The sequence below is a fragment of the Podarcis cretensis genome, assembly GCF_951804945.1.
Source record: "Podarcis cretensis genome assembly, chromosome: 5".
In the NCBI taxonomy this organism is placed as follows: domain Eukaryota; kingdom Metazoa; phylum Chordata; class Lepidosauria; order Squamata; family Lacertidae; genus Podarcis; species Podarcis cretensis.
Genome location: NC_137174.1, coordinates 44,571,188 through 44,592,953, shown reverse-complemented (window position 1 = coordinate 44,592,953; position 21,766 = coordinate 44,571,188). Strand labels below are relative to the sequence as shown.

Below are 21,766 nucleotides of genomic sequence, written 5' to 3'. Positions count from 1 at the left end.
ACAGTGGACTGCCATGATGGTCACTTCAGTCATAACACATTTTAAACACATGGATACACTTTGCCTCTCCTGTTGTTTGTATTCACATGTAAATTGCAAACATAATGAAGTTTACGCCATGGATCATCTAGTAAGGACCACCAACATAGATTTGTTTATTTTCATGCTATGTTCATACACATCTACAGATACTAAAATTGAAATATAATTTCAAGGCAAGAAACTAAGGGGTCAGAAGTGATGCACACCTTAAATCAGGGGTAGGCAGATTTAGGATTATTAGATCTACGTTACTTTTTACTAGAACCCTGAGGTCCACTGACCTAAGCCTGGAGCAAAGATATTAAACAATAGAATTTGAAGCCTAAGAACTGAATGGAGTTCATGGTTCTTCCACACAAAAATCCACTCTTGGTTACCCTAATAATACTTCATTTCAGTAATATAATTTAGGACGGTGTGTGCGTGTGTGTCATTTTGTAGCTGCTACCGTAAAATATTGGGAGTCTGAAATATTTGCTGAGATGGTGCAATCCATGTATCAGTAGATTCAATCTAACCTTCTGCACACCCCTCCTTTAAATAACTGAATCAAGAAATGTACACACACATTACACATTCTTCATTGTACCCCAGAACAGGGTATTTGAACATGAAAAAACACACTGAGATTAAAAAATGAAGGGTAGATCAGCCTTAGCACAGCGGGGAAGTATATATAATATAAATATATATAAGTAAGTTTGTATTAATGTAGCATTTTTACATGTAACTGGTTTTTTGTTGTAATATTTGGTTTAAGTTGTCTATTGTTGCTTCTGTTTTCTGCATAGCACTTAGAGATATTTTTAATATACTGATACAATAATCCATCAAAGTACAGTCGTACCTTGGTTGTCAAACGGAATCCGTTCTGGAGGTCCGTTCGACTTCTGAAAATGTTCAACAAGCAAGGCGCGGCTTCTGATTGGCTGCAGGAGCTACCTGCACTCAATCGGAAGCCACGGAAGACGTTCGGCTTCCAAAGAATGTTCGCAAACTGGAACACTCACGTTCGAGTCGCAAGGCATTCAAGATCCAATGTACGACCATATTAAATGTTCTGACGCTACTAGTAGGCAGTAACCTTTTTGTCTCTGAAGGGCTATATCGGGCAGTGGGATGCAAAGGGTCATGTACCAGTAGGTTTAAGCAGCAATCTTTTTTTCTGCTGCTCCACTGACTGCTAATCACTTGGTTAGTGGAAACGTATGGGTGGGGCATTCTTGGGTTTGGTGGACTGCGCAGAGAATCATGGTTCACAGGTTGTTCATATGTGGTGCCAGGATGCTCCATTTCAAGTAAGCTCATCAGCACTATTTTCTAAGCTTGGCAAAAGTTTGGAGGGGGATGAAGCATCAAATTTGATCTAGCTGTTTTTGGCTTATCCTATTAAATAATTGTGGACTGTAAAGAATCTAAGAAAATGGCTTCCAGTTTAATGAACTTTAAAATCTAGAAATTTCAACTTCTAGATTCCTGAAAGAGACTGAAACAGTCTGAACCTGGAGTTTCCAGCAGGATTTAATAAGGAAGTTTATTTGTTTACTGATGAAACACTCTTTGTGAAATAGTTCATTTATCAGTGTTGATGTCTTGCCAAAATATGAGCATGTGTGTCTCATGACAAGAGTACCAAATATACAGAAGTTCTTTCATTTTTAAATGTGAAATTCCTGAGTCTGCAATCTGTGGCAGTAATATTGGACAGAATACTCCTACTTTTGTGTGTCCATCAATCTACCACAAAGGTGGGGGGAAGTGTATTTGGTGACTTTTGGAGTGGGGCAACTTAGCATTCCAAATGGGGTGGGCCAAGGATTCTCTTGCCCTACCTTAAACACAAAAATATTATGATGCCATACAATATGGCAGAAGTGCTGCTTCAGGAGCCCATTGGAATGGTTTTCTGCTTTTAAAGTGACGAAGTTGGAATGATGCTAAATTTATGACATAGCATCACTCTCAGGAGTATTCTTGGGGGGAAAGGCAGCTGCCCTCATTGACCTCTCCTTCTACCTCTTCTTGTGCACAGGGCTTAGTTGATGATTTCCCCTTCTAATCAAGCCATTGTTTAGCAAGCCTTCCAAGCTAGTTCACTAAAGGTAGAAGACGTAAAATATTCCTGCTTGGCTGAAAAGGTTCACAGCAGTGATATTTTGAGATACACTCAAGATTCATCTTCACAAACAGTACAAACAGCCAAATGAGCAGCATTTTCATGCTCCAAAGAATTTAAACTACCTCAAAATAAAAACAAATGGGACAAAAGAGCTCTTGGAGATATGATGTAAGCTCCTGAACTTCTTATGTCTGATTAACATTATTAATCTGCTCCATGACTTGTCTGGAGGATGCGTTTCTTAGACAGACCATTTGTTTCTAAAATACACCTAATTATCACTTCTCTCTGCTTGCACAGCACAGCTTTCATAGTGCAATCAACTCCTCATTCATCCAAGACCGTAATTTTTTAAAAACAACAACAACACAAACACAAAATAATTAAGCAAAATAACATATTTACAAACTATGTAAATGCAAAGGGGGGAAAAACAGTTTAGAGTCCTTGTTTCACCACACATTATTTCACAGTCTCTGCAGGATTCTTTTTATTTAATCTAGTGTCGAAACAGATAAGCAAGAACCCTAAAGTAGCTTCAGAGGAGCTTATTCCGTGGTGGCTGAAAGCACATGGAGATGTAATTGTTGGCAGTTCCAACCACATGTCTTTGCACACTACCGCATCCTGAGATTTCTGGGGAAAGCTGTGAGGAAAGGAACCTAATGCTGAGTATTAAAAGTGGCTGAAATCTGTAAACGATCATCTCTTCATGTAGTAAGATTTTAAAATGGCCACTACAAACTTCCTGAAGTTCTATTTCCACCAGATAGGGATTATCATTTTAGGAAGAAAAAAACACCACTTTTTAAAATCTTTAAACAAGCTATGGAGTTTATCTGCAGCCTTGCTGAAAATTGCCTTTGATTTGTTTTGTCTTGTGTTAGGATTTATTCTGGAGTGAACTGCTCTGTTACAGTGAAGTCTGCTTGGAGAAAGTGCTTTTCATACAAAGGAGCTTAATAACTGAAAACAAAGGATGTGTGCGCAGGATCAAATATCCCTATTAATGTGAATAGGAATGTGTTGTGAGCTCCATACAGGTATCTGAGTGCATCTTAGATATCTAGACCAGAACACATACTTGTCTGTTAACTTGCTTCCCTGTAATTTATACAGTATAGGTACAAGGCCAGAGATTTTTTTAATTAAAAAACCCATTTAAATCCCTTTTAGATCATTTATCTTAAAGCTGAATTGAAACACTTTTGTAACACTTTTGTTTGAAAGATATTTGGAGAAATATATTAAAAACAAAATCCCCCATTTTAAACAGTAGCTATTTCTTTTTTATTAAGGTGACCTAATTGCTCCATACAGTATTTGTATGTGGGGGGGAAAACTTTTCCTCTTGGGAACATATTCAGTACAGAATCTATATGAATGGAACCTTAAGTATATAAGGTTGAATTCAGACTTCACCTTCACCAAATGGGAAAGGTTTTTTCTGCCTATGGAAGGCTACTGTTCAGCAGAGGGATCTCACTAACTGAGGGAACCTCAGCTGATTTTTCCACTCCCAATGCATACAACTGCACTACCTCTGCCTCCCAAACATCCAAAAGAGTCTGGGATGTGGTGCTGAGGTCTGCAGGCAAAAAAGTGCTTCTCCTCTTCTGCTGGTGGAAGTTTGAATCCAACCCATATGTGTACAGCGGTGCCTCGCAAGACAAAATTAATCCGTGCCGCGAGTCTCTTCGTCTAGCGGTTTTTTCGTCTTGCGAAGCAAGCCCATTGACGGCTTAGCGGATTAGCGCTATTAGCGGCTTTTAGCGGCTTAGCGGATAAGCAGATAAGCGGCTTAGCGGCTTAGAAAAAGGGGGGGGAAGGAAAAAAACCCCACAGGAACTCGCAAGACATTTTCGTCTTGCGAAGCAAGCCCATAGGAAATTCGTTTTGCGAAGCACCTCCAAAACGGAAAACCCTTTCATCTAGCGGGTTTTCCGTCTTGCGAGGCATTCGTCTTGCAGGGCACCACTGTACTATGTTGGCATAGAATCTGTCACAGCCTTGAAGATCACATATGTTTATACAGTATGTTGCTCATGGCTCCCTCACTTTTATAAATTATTTTGCGAGACTGGTTATTCTGATATGGAACTCTATGTACATTTATAGATGAGCTGTTCTAGTGTTAATGAACTGAAACAGTCTACACATCCATTGTACAGTTGCAGCACATACAATGGTAAAATGGATTTTAGAAGCATGCGGTAAGGAGCAATAATATTTGGAAATGTACCTTTTAATGCTAATAAAATGCAAATGCATTTGTTCCATCATATAAATAATACCCCTTGATGTTGGGCTAGGCTGGTGTACCTAATTTGAACTTAATAAAAATGATAAGTGGGTTACATAGCCAATGTGCCTTATGCACTACAATACTTCTCATGCAATAAGTACTTTAGACAGATTCTGCTACCACGTTATTCCCTGACCCTCTCTTTAATGTGGTCTTATTTGCTGTATCTGCCAAAACCTCTTCCCATTTCATTACACAGTATGTAGCTCCCATTATCTTGATATGCATTTTTATTCAAGTGATACACCAATGGGGAAAATGTTTGAGACCCTATACTTTAACAGTGTAACTGACTGGGGCATTTATAATTTTTCAACAGCAGAATCTTCCATAATAGTCTTTAGTCATTAGGAAACTCTTTTCCTAAATTTGGAGTTTGTTATTAGAATAGTAACAGAAATCAGGCCACCAGCAGCACTTGTTGATCCGCTAGCTATCAGAAAGAATTATAGGGACAAACTACAGACGGCAACCTATTTCTGTAAAGCAGAGATAGGCAGCTTATGGCCCTACAGATGCTGCTGGACTGCAGCTCCCATCATTCCTGACCATTGGGCATGCTGACCGGGGTTGACAGGAGTTGGAAGCCCAACCATATCCAGAGGGCTACAGGACCCCCATCCTTGCCACAAAGCGTTTAGTCATTAAACATTATGCAGACATATTTAACCTTTAGCTGACAAAAGATGCTGCTTAGAAATTCAAGTGGCTTGAATAGTTAATGAGGAAGATTCACAAAATGGAAAAATAAACAGTGGATGCGAACCTTTTCCCGGCAATAGCACAATGTACAAAGTAATCCAGCTTTCCCCAATATTCTCTACTTTTGCCATGTATTGCTGCAATATGCTTCAAAACAGACTTTACCCCAAGATACGGAGACGTAATGTCAGATTTGCCTACATTTGATTCTTTAAAAGCATGAAGGAGAAAAGTACAATTTCCACCTACCCTGCTAGCAAATTTCTGGATAAATTGTGTGGTATCCTCCGGAGTGATGCCTGAGATGTTGAGATGATGACCACAAGAACCCAGAGCTAGTTTTAAGTCCCTTGCTTGGTATATTATATGTTCATTTGTAGCACCTTCCAGTGGCTCCAAAATATAGGCATTATCCTCAAACAAAATAAGTCCCCTGTAGTATAAAACAAATAAATGATGCATTCCTTTATAGTGCTATGTTGTATGCTTGGTTTGCAACAAAGTGACAATTTTCAATAAGTATGGAAGAATAGCATATGTTTAGATCAAACCCCAATGGGGCACAAACTATAAATTCTGCATACTGTAATCTTGGCATACAGTTCGCTACAATGAATATATTGTTTCTCTCTGCTTAAACCCTGCAGCCCAGTGCCAAACTGCATTTGCATTTTATAGCAATGCATGAACATTCCTCTTCCCAGAGAGACGACGTCATCTGGCACAGGGCTGGTGCTCAGCAACTCTTTCTGATATTTTGAATTATTATGACTTTACTAAATTGTATTAATAAATTTATTCTTGTTTGCTTTACTTATATGTTACTGTATTTGATATTATAGTGTTTGCAACTATAATATCTATAGATATATTATATAAATAAAATATAGATACAGATATTATCACAACTATGGTGATTATTGTGAGCTGCTTTCAGCTCAACACTTGTTGGAAAAGTGGAATACAAATATCAAATCAATATCAAGTGACCATTGCTCAAGCCTTTGAGGTACTTGTTTTGGAAAACTCCAAAGAAAAATTAACAAACAGAAACAACAGTCTTTAAACTCTAGTATGGGTATTCAACATGCCAAAGGGTATGACTATCAGCAAATACCAATGAAAACAAAATTAAACAAGGAAACAGGATCAATTTAAAAGAACTTTTTTTTTTGGATCAGTTAATAAGACCAAATTGGTTTGTTGAGAATGGTGAGAGTGGGTGCATGAAAAATTCAGCACATATTGTTAAGAGTCTTATAATTACTCCACTATGTGTTCAGCTCAATGCTCGATCAATGATCACTGTGCCAAAAGCACACACCATTTTAAGCAGCTTTGTACCATCATTGTCATCCCACATTTAAGAGTAGAAATTCTTCCAAGATAGCTCACAAGGAAAATAAAAAAGACATTAATAAAATCACATTCAAACGACACCAAAAAATGAATGAGTCTTCAGGATTCTTCCCAAGTGCAGCCAGTTTTGTGGGTGGGAAGTTGAATGGGAACAACCCTGATGGAATAGACTCTGAAGTCTTCTCTTCTTTGCCTACTTGACTCACTCTCCTTCTTTCACAGGTTGGAGGGGAGACAGAGAACCCAGGTAGAGCAGGCTTTGAGAGCTGGCTCTGAGATCTTTGAGTGCCTACCTGCTTGCCTGGTGCTCCTGTTCCTTCCCCTTTGTATGTAATGACTTGCAAGTTGGATATGTGAACCAAAACAGGACTGTGTCACCACATGCCCTCCCTGCATTGGGAACGTCCAGTCTACATTCTCACTATGTTCAATGAAGAATGAAATCAAGAAGGCATCCAAGAGAGAGCTCAAAGTACAGGTGATGGTGTGGAAGCAAGAAGTCTGTTACTTGTTCCTCTTCAGCTCAAGACCCCTCTTCCACCAATGGGGACTCACTCACCTTTAGTATCATACCCATTGCAGGGGCCAACACGCAATTTAATTCCTGACAATGAATGTGGATCACCTCCATAAGGGATAACATGAAAACTAGCTCAGTCTTTGTTGCAAAACTGGTATTGAGCTGGAGACAAATATATCTCCATTTCTTCTAAGCACCTACCTCTCCAGTTTTCATAGTGCAGTACAAATCACCTCTCTACACCACACCTGATTCTCCTTCTGCAAGATAGGGATAACACTTAGCTCTCTCAACAGGGTGTTACAAGGCTTAACTAGATCCTTTCAGAAAGCATCTTTAGGAATAAACAGCAATAATTCCTACTGCTTTTGAAAAGTGGCTGCACTCCGGCTTATGTAATTACTGCCAAAAGCTTTGAGCTGTATAAGAGATTCTTTAATTCCTGTATCCAAATAGCTATGAGCTACTGGTACTTAATACACAGTATTAGCTACTTTCCTAGGCAAAGAGAACTTTTCCTGTGTGTAAGACCCTCCTCCAGGGAAGCTGGGAGGGCATAGTCTTAAAAATTATGCCAAGCCTACAAGATGATCTAGAATCTTTTATGGGGTAATATAAAGATCAGGTTTTACTTATCACATGCCAATCGACACAGCATTCCAATCAAAAATTTGTTTCTAAACAATTTTCTTTCAAATATTCACCAATAAAATAAAATAATGGAAAGCTATAACATGTGCTATAATTGTCCTTAATTACCAGAGTTATTTTTTCATAGCGTTCCTTCCTTAATCATTGTCTTCATTTTGTCCTTTTTTGAGGACATCAGATTAATAGGTGCCTAATGTGACTTTATGGCATTGTGGGCTAGCAAGTAAGCAGATGTCTTATTTTTAGCACACGTTGATGTAATTGCTTTCCTATGAATACTAAGGCTGGAATCCTGCACTCCCTTACCTGGGAGTAAGTTCCATAGAACGAAGAGTAGGATTACTCACCCTCCCACAGAACAAACCTTGGAGTGATGTAGCCCTGATCTTAGTTGGTTAGAGTGTGGTGCTGATAACACCAAGTTTGCAGGTTTGATCCCATAAGGGACAGCTGCATATTCCTGCATGCAGGGTCCCTTCCAATGCTATGATTCTATAATCCTCACTGTGAGAAACTGCACATTTGCTCATTCTCACTAGTGAAACACGCCAATGATAGGATTGCATCACAATGCTGGTGCAAAGGTGCCAGTCATATCTTCTACCAGCACTGGATTCCTTAAGCTTGATCCTATATACCAGGCATCCCCAAACTCAGTCCTCCAGCTGTTTTTGGACTACAACTCCCATCATCCCTAGCTAACAGGACCAGTGGTCAAGGATGAGAATTGTAGTCCCAAAACAGCTGGAGGGCCGAGTTTGGGGATGCCTGCTATATACTCTTACAGTGGAGTACTCAGAGGATAGGATGTAGTGGTGTTTTAAGTTACCCTCAATAAAGCTGAGAATGACACTGAAGATGACTTATTCAGCCACATGTAAACATTCCTAGTCACTGCGCGTCCTGCAACATGAATGAGACTCTGCAAAGATACAAACAGCAGTGGCCAGCAACTTCCCACAGCTGCTAACTTTATGAGAAAGCTTAATTAAATAAATGTGGCACTCTTCTGGGGATTTCCCCCATCCCATGTTCACAGCCTTTATAATATCTAAATAATGTGCAAAATGTAGAAGTTTTTGTCTTAAATTTGTTGACAATATAAACTTAAAATAGCTCTGCTTTATTTAAGGTCAGGGGGAATTCTTGATTATTTCCTACTGAGGGGTTCAGTTTTCAGATTTATATTTTATTAGTAATGATAGGTTTTTAAAAGCTATCACATGTTCATCACGCAGCAGCACTGAGTGCTAGATTGTCCCCCAAATAAGTTCTTTCTGTAACCACAGTTCATCCCTTCACAGCAGTAGGGAATTGGGGTGACATGGAAGGTTGCAATCCGATGCACACTTACCTGGAATTAAATCCCTAGAAGTAAGTAACTCAGTGGGGCTTACATTCATTCTGAGTAGACACTGTTCAGCTTAACTTTCATGGTGTCAACTAAAGGTCAGTGGGCTTTCTGGTCCAAGATCTGCTTTGCATGTGGTTAAGTCTCAGGTTCAGTCTCTGGCATCTCCAGGTAGCTTTGATAGACCTCTGTCTAAAACCCTGGAGAGCCGAAGCCAGGCAGGGTAAACAATACTGAGTGAGATGGCTCATTGGCCTGACTCAGTATAAAACATTGCTTCCTAGGTTCACTAGTGCTATAAGATATTTCCTCCATCCCATACCTAGAGACAAGATGGACAAGACTGTACAAAAAACTGCTGATTCAACATAAAGGGGGGGAAAGGGAAGTCAGACACTGTGACGCTCACTTCTGTTCAGTAGGTAGTAAAGAGTCGGGAAAGGATGAACACTTCCTCTGACTCAGAAGACGAGGTCAATTACACTGTTTTACCACCAGCAGTGAAACAGATCTACCCATTTCAGAATATAACTGCAGCAGCACAGGGTAGGGGCAACTGCCTGTTCTGCTGTCTGCCAAACCAGGGGTGGGAACCTCTTCCAGCTGTTTCCAAAGCTCTCCCATCCAGAACCATTTCGACAGGTGAACAAGACTGCCCACCTGCCAATAATCTGGCAAGGTTAGGTGTTTTCATGATTTCAGGTGGTCCCACTTACCTGAGTCCAGAACATGTGCTCAAAGTTACTGCAGACTCGGCATAATCTTGGACATGACCATGGTAGTAGCAATGAGCCTAATTGAACAGAGAATAGTAAGGGGGGAATCAGTATCTATAGCTCAGCTCATTTCATAAGTAATGCTAAACCAAACTACAGTTAAGCATGAACAAACAAGCTGCAGCTCTTCAGAAGGAAAAAACAAGGATGGTTCACTCTAGTCAAACTATAAACTATAGTCATGGTTTGTTCTTGGCTTCTCTAGGTGAAACAAACTGAGCCCAGGTTCAGGGGTGCCAGCAGGCTTTCCTGGGCCCAGTACACTGTTAACAATAGCTAGGGCCAGCTCTAGCTTTCTGGGGGCTCAGGCTATCAGCGGGCCTCTTATCCTCAAACCACACACCCCTTCCTCAAGGCCTCCATTGTTGGTTGTTGTTGGTATCCATTTGTCTCAAGAGACATTGGAGTGTGCCTCCAGGGGTGAAGTAAAACCACTGAAGAATAAGAGCATCTGCTGCTGCTGCTGCTGCTGCTGCTGCTGAGACCAGCAACTCGTAACTGCTGCCTCCTGTGTTACTTCTGCTGTGTGAGCAGCTCTGAAGTGACTTTTCCAGGGCGCAAGCCTGGGCAGTGTGTATGGAGATCCTGGGCTGCCCAGACGACAAGATCCCCACCCCCTCAGCCTCACAGATGTGCTCTAAAGGAAAGCAGACCAAAACAAAACATGTGGCACCAGCTTGGTAGCAAGAGTTGCCAGAAGGAGGTCCCACCTGACGGTTGCTACCTATTCCTAGAAAAGTGGGGTCATCCTTTTTCTTTTTTTGGAAAAAAGTGGCCTCCCCCCATATTTCAACTCCTCCTCCTCAAAACTGTGCATGTCCAGTGGGAGGAGGAGAATGAGAGTCGGAGTGGGAGTTTGTGAGGGAAAATGATCACAGGACATGGGCAGAGGGTGGAGTGAGGCTGGGAGGCTCAGCCATGATGGTGTGTCAGGTTTTGCGTGGGAAGGGAGATGGCAGGTGGGTCGGGTTGCAGGGGCCTGGTCTGGTGCGGGAAAGAGTTTTTGTGCAAGCAGAGAGGGGGGTTTCCATCAGGCAGCCAGGAGAGTAAGGAAATTTGTTTGTAGATTAGGGGAAAGATAATAACACCACTATCATCAATTCCTCACTGAGAGTATCCTTAAAAGAGCTTGCTGTCTTTGCATGCTGCAGTGTTTGGTGGGAAAGCTTTCCTAAATTGGTTCCTTAGAAGGCTTAGTTGGTCATTCATGCTCAGTCATGGTTTGGTTTAGAATTAAATGTGAACCAGGTCAGTATGTGTGCTCTTATTGTTGACACACAAAACTTTATGTTCCTCTTAATGGAAAAGCCTTCTCTGAATTCAGGCTATTAAGGAATTAACCTGAAATAATCATTTTACCTGTTTGTATTTAATGCTGGATTAAAATGAGTTTATGCCAATAATGATGCTGTGCCTCATTCAATAAAAGACAAAGATCAAACAAGTATTTAAAACATTTCTTTATGAGACGCCTGCTCTTTTGATTATGTTATTGGAAAACTATGATGGGAAGCATTTTGTAAAATTAAACAGCAGAGCAAATTACACTGTCATTCACCTTTAGGCTTTCACTGTAAGATGTAAATTGCCGTTAGTAATATGAGGGAGATCCATAAGACATAATTAAGCATACTGTGCAATGTAATAAAACAATTTCCTGGTTTTATAGCTCCAGAAGAAGAAAAAATCACGTGAAAAGAAATTGGGAGGCTGAAAGCATTTTATTAAACTATGCTGACTTGGAAGTGATGTGTTATTAAGAACAGGAATAACAGAGAACTGTATTTTCAGCAGCAACAACGCTGTTATGTTTTGTGGCTGGGTTATTGTATTTCTTTAATAAAACCAGCTGCTTACAAAGGACAACCACAACAAAAGATACATACTCAGTAAAGATGCACATTTGCTATTGTTGATGAAAGGTAATACCATATTTCCAATTATAGACCTGGCTGGAAAATAATGATTATATTATGTCCAGCATTTCTTTTTCATTTTCATTTCTCGCTCCTTTGAATACCATATGGAAGCCAAATGCCTCACTGTCAAAGGTTGCTATCTTATTAGTGCAAGGGAAAGTTATCACTCATATTTCAACCTGACAGTCATCTTACTTCGCCTCTTATTACTTGGTTCATTCACATCTAAGCTGCATTAATTAACCTTTTCAGTTTCAGGGCATGGTTTTCAATTACATAGTCTCAGACAGAAGGCTTCTAAAGACCACCTTGATTTTGCTGGTGAAAGCAATAACATGAAAAGATCAGGGTTGAGTTTTAATAGTTAAGGAGCATGAATTTTTGGCAAATTCGATTACACCATAAAGAAAATATTAGTTTAGCGCCAGAGTATTTCTTCTTTTCTTTTCTTTTCGATGGAAATGAAACTGTACACAGTGAGAAGGTTATAATGTGTTTGCAGCACACATGCATGGATAAAAACTCATGTTATAAATTAAATGGCAATCTCAAGATATGTCTAGATCTTTTAAAACCTGAACTAGAACAACAAATAACAATTTTATTGTTAATAAAATGTAAAATAGCAAACTTTTAAAATGCATGGTTGATATCCAACGTAAGTCATATTCAGCCAGAGCAGACCCATTGAAATCAAAATATATAAGGGCTATTGACTGTCTGGCTCCGAAGCGCCCTCTCCGATTGCATGGAGCCCGGACAGCCCCGTGGTTCTCCCCGGAGCTGAGGGTGATGAAACAATCGTTGAGACGGCTAGAGCGCCGGTGGCGGAAAACTCATTCTGAATCAGACCGGACACGGGTTAGAGCTCAACGTCGAGCCTACCAAGTGGCAATGGCGACGGCGAAGAGGGCCTTCTTCGCCGCCTCCATTGCATCTGCAGAAAACAGCAGCAGGAGACTTTTTCAGGTGGTTCGCAGTTTATCGGAACCACCTGTACCACCGGGGCCTGGTAGGGACCCCAAGATCTCCTGCAATGCTTTTGCAAAGTTTTTTGCAGATAAAATCGCTCAGATTCAGAAGGAAGTAGACTCCACAGTGGGAGCAGGGCCAGGGCGGGAGAGTGCTAGAGTTCTGTCTGGTCCTGTTATATGGGATCAATTCCAATCTGTTACCTCCGAGGATGTGGACAGGCTGCTTGGACGATTGAAACCGACCACCTGTCTTCTTGATCCTTGCCCATCCTGGCTGATAAAAGCGAGCCGGGAAGGGCTGGGCGATGGGCTTTGCGGGGTGGTGAATGCTTCCCTCTGTGAGGGAGCCTTCCCAGACCCGCTGAAAGAGGCGGTCATTAAACCGCTTCTTAAAAAAACATCTTTAGACCCGGCCAATTTGGCCAACTATCGCCCAGTCTCAAATCTTCCATTCTTGGGCAAGGTGATTGAGCGGGTGGTTGCTGAACAACTCCAAGCACGCCTGGAGGAAACGGACCATTTGGATCCCTTCCAATCGGGATTCAGGCCTCACCATGGGACTGAAACTGCCTTGGTCGCGCTGGTTGATGATCTCCGGCGGGCTAGGGACAAAGGTGAGAGCTGTTTCCTAGTTCTGCTGGATCTCTCAGCGGCCTTTGACACCATCGACCATAACATCCTTCTGGACCGTCTAGAGGGGCTGGGAGCTGGGGGCACTGTTATACAGTGGTTCCGCTCCTTCCTCCTGGGCCGTGTTCAGAAAGTGGTGGTGGGGGATGAGTGTTCAGACCCTTGGGCCCTCACTTGTGGGGTACCTCAGGGTTCCGTCCTCTCCCCCATGCTTTTTAACATCTATATGAAGCCGCTGGGAGAGATCATCAGGGGGTTTGGACTGGGTGTTCATCAGTATGCAGATGACACCCAGCTCTACCTCTCCTTTAAATCAGAACCAGTGAAGGCGGTGAAGGTCCTGTGTGAGTGCCTGGAGGCGGTTGGAGGTTGGATGGCGGCTAACAGATTGAGGTTGAATCCTGACAAGACAGAAGTACTGTTTTTGGGGGACAGGAGGCGGGCAGGTGTGGAGGATTCCCTGGTCCTGAATGGGGTAACTGTGCCCCTGAAGGACCAGGTGCGCAGCCTGGGAGTCATTTTGGACTCACAGCTGTCCATGGAGGCGCAGGTTAACTCTGTGTCCAGGGCAGCTGTCTACCAGCTCCACCTGGTACGCAGGCTAAGACCCTACCTTCCCGCGGACTGTCTCGCCAGAGTGGTGCATGCTCTGGTTATCTCACGCTTGGACTACTGCAACGCGCTCTACGTGGGGCTACCTTTGAAGGTGACCCGGAAACTGCAATTAATCCAGAATGCGGCAGCTAGACTGGTGACTGGGAGTGGCCGCCGGGACCACATAACACCGGTTCTGAGAGATCTGCACTGGCTCCCAGTACGTTTCCGAGCACGATTCAAAGTGTTGGTGCTGACCTTTAAAGCCCTAAACGGCCTCGGTCCTGTATACCTGAAGGAGCATCTCCACCCCCATCGTTCAGCCCGGACACTGAGATCCAGCGCCGAGGGCCTTCTGGCGGTTCCCTCATTGCGAGAAGTGAGGCTACAGGGAACCAGGCAGAGGGCCTTCTCGGTAGTGGCGCCCGACCTGTGGAACGCCCTCCCATCAGATGTCAAAGAGATAAAGAATTACCTGACATTCAGAAGACATCTTAAGGCAGCCCTGTTCAGGGAAGTTTTTAATATGTAATGCTGTATTGTTTTTAACACTGATTGGGAGCCGCCCAGAGTGGCTGGGGAAACTCAGCCAGATGGGCGGGGTATAAATAATAAATTATTATTATTATTATTATTATTATTATTATTATTATTATTATTATTATTATATTTGAATGGGGATATTTAGAGTATGACTAAAGTTGGATATCACCACGTGGCTATATAATTTATGTTAAAGGTTTTTATAAACTTATAAAATATTAAGGCAATGTAGAGAAAACAAAAAAATAAATCTAAAATACACACCAGAGTAAAACTGTTAAAATAACAGCACAACACTAGAAAATAATCTATCTATCTATCTATCATCTATCTATCATATATATACAAACAATGTTATTTTTAAAAAAGTATAAACCAGAGGCTTAAACTCAGTCCCCTTTAAGTGTCCATCTTCTCTCTGACAAGAGAAGACAGGAGGTACAGTGAACACTAGAATCCAGGGAGAAGACACGATGATCTGAAGGGAAACAGGGTGATTTAAACATTCCCCAGTAGAACCTATATTTATGCTGTCATTAGTTTTGCATCAGGCTAGAGCACATCTGTGACTGTCGAAAAACTGAGAGCTAATATTAAAACATACATGCATAATTTCTACTGTCATAGACGCTAAATCATGGAATCAAGCCATGTAAGTTGTTCTTGCCAAAATAAGCCATTCCTCGTTTTTGGCATTGATCATGCCAGGTATGATGAAGTCAGGGAAAGATCAATTAGACATCCTTGTTGATATCTCAATAGTAGTGTCTGACTCACGAACCCCCACATGTATTTTTATTATTTTTAATTTTTTGTATATTTGGGGATCTAGATAATGAACAGCAATGATATATTTTTTCCTTAAGTCAGTGACCCAAGACCTTAAGTTGGGTGGTGATAGTGCCAACTCCCATGCTAATTCCCACCTGTCCAAACAGCACAGTGGAGGAATTAGCATGGCCTGCACAAGGGAATAGAGTACACATCATCCACTCCACATATGCCATCCAAATATGCTAACTAACATGTTCAGTACTTGTATGTTTTGCTCTACTGGATGAAGAGCAGTTTGGGGGATTAATTTTATTCAGGAAAACAGTGGGGGGAAGGGAAGAGTTATCCCTTCTGCATGCACTGAGGCAAGCTTCCTTAAACTCGGCCCTCCAGATGTTTTTAGCCTACAACTTCCATGATCCCTAGCTAGCAGGACCAGTGGTCAGGGTTGATGGGAATTGTAGTCTCAAAACATCTGGAGGGCCGAGTTTGAGGAAGCTTGCACTGAGGTCTCCTGATTGGGGCACCGGAGGGTGTTTAAGCTATTTTTAAAACCTGTAAGATATATGATAATGGATTTCTCATCATTTGATTTTAATTTGATTTTAATTAATATTAATTTTTATAATGAAATATTTTTAGAATGTGTGATTATTTGATTGTTTGATTATTTGATTATTGTTAGCCGCCCTGAGCCCGGCTTCGGCTGGGGAGGGCGGGATATAAATAAAATTTGTTATTATTATTATCATCTTATCTACTTTCTAGGTGAAAATCATGCTTCACAAAAATCAGAATTAAAATCAAAAGTCAGCAGTATAGAACACTTTGGATGAAGCTTTACTTAACAACACTTCCTTAATTCTGAGATCTTGCCATTTTGCAGAGGTAAAAATATCTAAAATTAGTAGCAGCTCACTTTCACTATTTGAAACTAGCAGTGAATATTTCACAAACCGTGGTGAAAACATGCTTTATTTGCAGGAAAACGTATTTTTACAATAAATATATGTGTAAGCATTAAAATGTTGGGAGTGCAAGATGCACTGCATTTTGGTATCAAAAAGGGTTTTACTGCGATATTTAAAAAACTGTTTTAACTGGTTAGTCTACCAGGGTATAAATTGCTGCTTCAATTGTTCACCTTAACGGCTAATTAAAAAAAACTTTTAAAAACCTTATGGCTCCAATCTAAGACAAGAGGCGTCATGAACCTCCATTTAAAGGTAAAGGTAAAGGTACCCCTGCCCGTACGGGCCAGTCTTGACAGACTCTGGGGTTGTGCGCCCATCTCACTTAAGAGGCCAGGGGCCAGTGCTGTCCGGAGACACTTCCGGGTCACATGGCCAGCGTGACATCGCTGCTCTGGCGAGCCAGAGCCGCACACGGAAACGCCGTTTACCTTCCCGCTGGTAAGCGGTCCCTATTTATCTACTTGCACCCGGAGGTGCTTTCGAACTGCTAGGTTGGCAGGCGCTGGGACCGAGCAGCGGGAGCGCACCCCACCGCAGGGATTTGAACCGCCGACCTTTTGATCGGCAAGTCCTAGGCGCTGAGGCTTTAACCCACAGCGCCACCTGCGTCCCTCGAACCTCCATTTACTACTGTCTTATTAAGGAACTTAACAAGATGTGTAATGCTTCTACTTCTACATCAAACATATACATTTTTAAAATGCAGTTAAGCTGGATCTAATCAGCAGATAAAAGTAAAATGTAGTAATCCAGACCAGCCACTGTACTTTTTTAATTAAGAAGGATCTTAATTTGAGTCAGCAGTGTGATGCAGCAACAACAAAAAAAGCTAATGCTATTCTAGAGTTGTTTGACAATGAAACCGACTCCCTCGGAAGGTGGTGGACTCTCCTTCCTTAGAGGTTTTTAAGCAAAGGAATGATGGTCATCTATCAAGGATGCTTGAGTTGAGATTCCTGCATTGCAGGGGATTAGACCAGATGACTTCCAAGACTATAGTTCTAAGATTCTGAGTTTTAAATACAAGTGGGACAGGAAAATACAATTGCTCCACAGCATCTCTATATATTTATAGAAACAAAGGTATATAATCCCTTCTGAGGAAAGATCAGGTAAGATAGGGAACTTTTTCCAGTCCTACTCCCCCACCCCACCCCCAAAAAAGACCTACTGTGACGGAAAATTTTGTTTTGCTGGGCAGGTTGAGTCACCAAGTGTTTTCTTTTTCTTTTTCCTTGCTAACAAATGGTTAACGAATGGCAGCTTCTGATTGGCCAGGGTTCCAGGAGTGGGAGTTTAAGAGACAGCTGAGTAGGTTGGGAGATAGGGAGTGAAAGGAGAGAGTGTTGGTTCTGGGTAGAAACATCTGCTCTTGGGAATATATCAAAAGCTAGAGAAATAAGTCTCTGAGCTTAGTGTGAAGGACAGTGTGTGGTGTCCTGTACGAGTAATTAGACCAGGAATTAACTGGGAGGCTGAGGCTGAGCCAGGAGGAGTAGAAGCTGGAAAGATACAGTCTACTTAGGTCTCATTCCAGTCAGGAGGGGAGAGATTCTTCTACAAAAAGAGAAGACTCCCAAACCAGTTAAGAGGGGTGTGGAGATCCCTTGGGTCTGTTACTTGGAGTACCTCAGGAATAAGGGGTGTGCAACTGACAGGAAGTACCACCTTGTTTAAGAACCAAAGTATAAAGCAGCAATAGCTGTGCAACAACTGAGAAAGAAGTGAGGTGAAATTACTGGAAATAAGCTGAGCATTTACCCTTTAGTGTAAAAATCTGTAAGATCTACCTGAAGTGAAGTAATTGAACATAAGCAACTGAAGTTTAAAAGAAGCTATGTTTTATTAGAAGTCCATAACATCAGTTAGATTTAGTATAAATATTATTAGGTGAACGGTTACCTGAAATAACATAATCTGAGGTATCCTTTGTTTTACCCACTTTGTGTCATAAACTTCCTTTGTTTAATAAAATCTTTCTTATTTGATCAAATCCTGCCTGAGACTTCAAATCATTAAGTTTTCCCTCACCCAAGTCCCCCACTAGATAATCTGTGGTAATTTGTAGAAATTGGTGTAATTGGTGTACTGTGAGGTGGTCAAACTATATTTAAGTGAGGGCTGGCCCAACGGCGCCAAGGGGAAAAATGCCTTTGCGCCGTTGCACCTACATTATGGTCTAATTCAATGAAAGCAAAGAAAGAAAGAAAGGACAAAATTTGGCTTCCGCATTGCAGAAGGCCTCAAATGCCTTGTAAATCCCTTTTTGAGAGCTCCTACATCACAGAAGCTGGATCTTATGCTGTCAGGGACTCAGCGGGAGCGCAGGGAGGAGAGGAGATGGAAAGCGAGGGGGAGCAATCCGAGGGCAGCGTAGGAGAATATGACAGCAGCCCGATAGATTCCATGAGCCTCTCCAGCGAATCGGAAGATTCACAGAAGGGGGCGCCGATGGGCAGGGCAAGGGGCGACCCAAGGGGGACACCCCAGAAGCAAGGGGCCAGCGGGGACTCCCAGAGCAGCAGTTGCAAATCAGGACCAGCTTCCCCACCAGAGCGTAGTGGGGGGGAGGAGTCCCAGGTGTCAGAGCCCACATATGCACCACCAGCGAGAGAAGATGAGTCAGGGTGGACCACGCCTCCATCGGAGAGCGAGTTAACGGTTAAGAGGAAAGTTGCAGGCTGGGCGCGCGCGCCAAGTTCAAAGGTACAGGCGAGCGGCACAGAAGGTAGCCCGGATAGGGAACCAGGTCCTAAAGCCCGCCGGAAGGAGGGGCAAGAATCGTCAGGGTCAGCGTCAGAGGAGTCCAGGAAGGATGAGACCCTAGCGGGCAGGAGGGCCCAGAGGAGAAAGGAATTTAGGAAGAGGTGGAGCAAAGCGAGAGTCTTAAACTGGTGTGGAGGGGGAGGAGACTCAGACAGGACTTCGCCGGTCTAAGGTCGGGACGTAGAGCTGCACGCTGCGACTTTGAAATGGAGACTGAATCTCAATAAAGACTTTTGTACATAACTACAGCCTAGCGTTGGTCCTCTGTGAGCTGGGACCTGGAGGCAGCTCTGACAGTAAGTCCTGTCTCAAATTTCAAAGAACCTCGCAACGTGAGAGGACGCAGCGAGGGGCGAAGATTGGTGCTTCGCGAGCTCACAAAAGCAGCACAAGATGACTACAGAAGAACGACTGGCAGCTTTGCAAGAAGCCGTGGTACAACTTAACGCAGAAATACGAGCGGCAAGGAGGAGAGAAGAGGAATCAGATGCTGTCTGCAAGGATCTGCAAAACAGGTTGGAAATGTTGACTAAACAGGGGCCACCGGCAGCCAAATCAGAAGGGATCGGGCTCGGGAAGAGAGGGGGGAGCCTGGTGTCGCATTTCGATGGGAGTCTGCAGCAATATCCTAACTTCAGAGCAGACGTAGTTTTTGCGCTAAAGTTGCTGGAGAAGGACTTTAGAGATGAGCAGGAGAAAGTAGGCTTCATACTAACGCATCTCCATGGAGAAGCTAAAGCGTGGTTGCGCAATCTGTGGAGAGATAATGATCCAGCCCTCCAAAACGCAAAAGCCTTCATTAAGGCGATGGACGATTGTTTTTTATCGGAGATAGACGTAGATGTCGCTAGAAAAGAGATTCACGGTCTGAAACAAGGCAGAGCCACTGTAAGGCAATATCATTCCCGCTTTTTTGCATTGGTCAACGCGCTGGGATGGGAAAAGGACTCAGCGTCCGTCAGGGACCTGTTCTGGGAGGGGCTCAACGGGGCTGTGAAAGACGAAATCGCAAGGGGGGAGAGGCCACGGAGCACTCAAGAAGTGGTCCAGAAGGCATTGACGATTGGTGTGCGGCTGGAAGAACGTCCCTGGAGCAAAGATGAAGGGCGTTGGGGACGCACGCCAGCAAGGGCACCTCCTTTCTTCCCCAGAGACTCAGCGCGCGCTCAATCCACGCCTCCACTGGGAGGGGGAGAGGAGCCGATGGAGATAGGTGGTGCCAAGGCTCAGTCAGCGACCAGAGCCCTCACACCAGGAGCAGCCAAGGTGAAGCCTCCTAGAGGGAACAGGAAGTGTTACATCTGCGAAAGTGCTCAGCATATGGCAAAAGAGTGCCCCCAGAGGCTCCACAAGCACAATGCAGCCTCAGCAAAAGTAACAGAAGCAGCTCAGCAGAGGGAACCACAGCAGGGAAACGACGAAGTCTGGCTGGAAGCAGAGCCGCTGGGGCCCAGCCAGACGAATCAGTGAAGCAGTCCCCAGGAATCTTACAGCCCACAGACCCCCTCCCGCCCAAACCAGTGGTGCAGCTCACCGCAACACTCCAGCTTCCCAATGGGCTCACCATGGAAGTGCCTATTACCATTGACTCTGGTAGCAATGCAGACTTTATGGGGGTGGATTTCATCAAGCAACATAGCATAGCGCTCCTGCCTGCCACGATGCTCCTGAAAGTAGTGACAGTCGATGGAAGAGAATTGCTGGGGGGACAGGTGGTACAGCAAACGCCGCCAATGGTGATGCGCATTGGAAATCACCGCGAAGTCATCAGCTTCAACGTCACCCAACTGTCAGACACGCCCATAGTGTTGGGCATGAGCTGGTTGGACAGGCACAGCCCGGCATTGGCATGGTACCAGCGTAAATTGACCTTCTGCTCCTCCTACTGCGCAGAACATTGCATCATGACTAACCAGGAGGACGAGGGGCAAGAGGATGACCCACAGCTACAACTGGGCATGCTGCAAGCTGTACCCGACAAGTACAAGGCGTTTTTGGAGGTCTTCTGCGAGAAGGAAGCGGACAAGCTGCCTCCCCACAGACCCTACGACTGCAAGATTGACCTCCTGCCGGGGGCAACGCTGCCGACCGGAAAACTGTACTCCATGTCTGAAGACGAACTGCAAGAGCTCAGGGAGTTCATAGATCACAATTTGAAGCGGGGATTCATCCGAGAATCCAAAGCAGTGGGGGGCAGTCCTGTTTTCTTTGTGAAGAAAAGAGACACGCCCCAGAAGAGGCTTGTAGTTGATTTCAGAATTTTAAATTCGAAAACCAAGCCCACGGCTTTCCCGATGCCCAAGATCGACGACTTGCTCGCGACGGTGAGAAAGGGACGCATCTTCACCAAGCTGGATCTACGAGGGGCGTACAATCTTATACGCATGCGGGAGGGCGACGAGTGGAAGACGGCCATGTTCACGCCCTTGGGCACCTATGAGTATAGGGTTATGCCTTTCGGTTTACAAAATGGCTCCCACTGCTTCCAAGCCTTCATGCATCACGTGTTAGCGGGGCTCCTATACAAGAAGTGCGTCTGCTTCCTGGACGACATTCTGATCTTCTCGGAATCGCAGGAGGCTCACGAGAGAGATGTCAAGGAAGTCCTGCAAAGACTACGGGAGCACAGGCTTTACGCCAAGCTGGAGAAATGCCAGTTCGACATGACGGAGGTGGATTTCCTGGGCTACAAGCTGTCCGACAAGGGAATTGCCATGGACAGCGCCAAGGTACGGTCAGTACTGGACTGGAAGAGCCCGCGCAATCG

General features: G+C 43.5%; 1 protein-coding gene across 2 annotated transcripts in view; it reads right to left on the bottom strand.

The window, feature by feature from the left end:
• Positions 1–21,766, bottom strand: part of ADAM12 (ADAM metallopeptidase domain 12) — a 191,498-nt gene that overhangs the window by 69,468 nt on the left and 100,264 nt on the right. For both annotated transcript variants that reach the window (XM_079977123.1, XM_079977124.1), the window contains exons 5-6: positions 9,766–9,842; positions 5,418–5,601 (exon numbers count right to left, since the gene is read on the bottom strand). In XM_079977123.1, the coding sequence (XP_079833249.1) occupies positions 5,418–5,601; positions 9,766–9,842 (261 nt within the window). The remainder of the gene's footprint in view (positions 1–5,417; positions 5,602–9,765; positions 9,843–21,766) is intronic.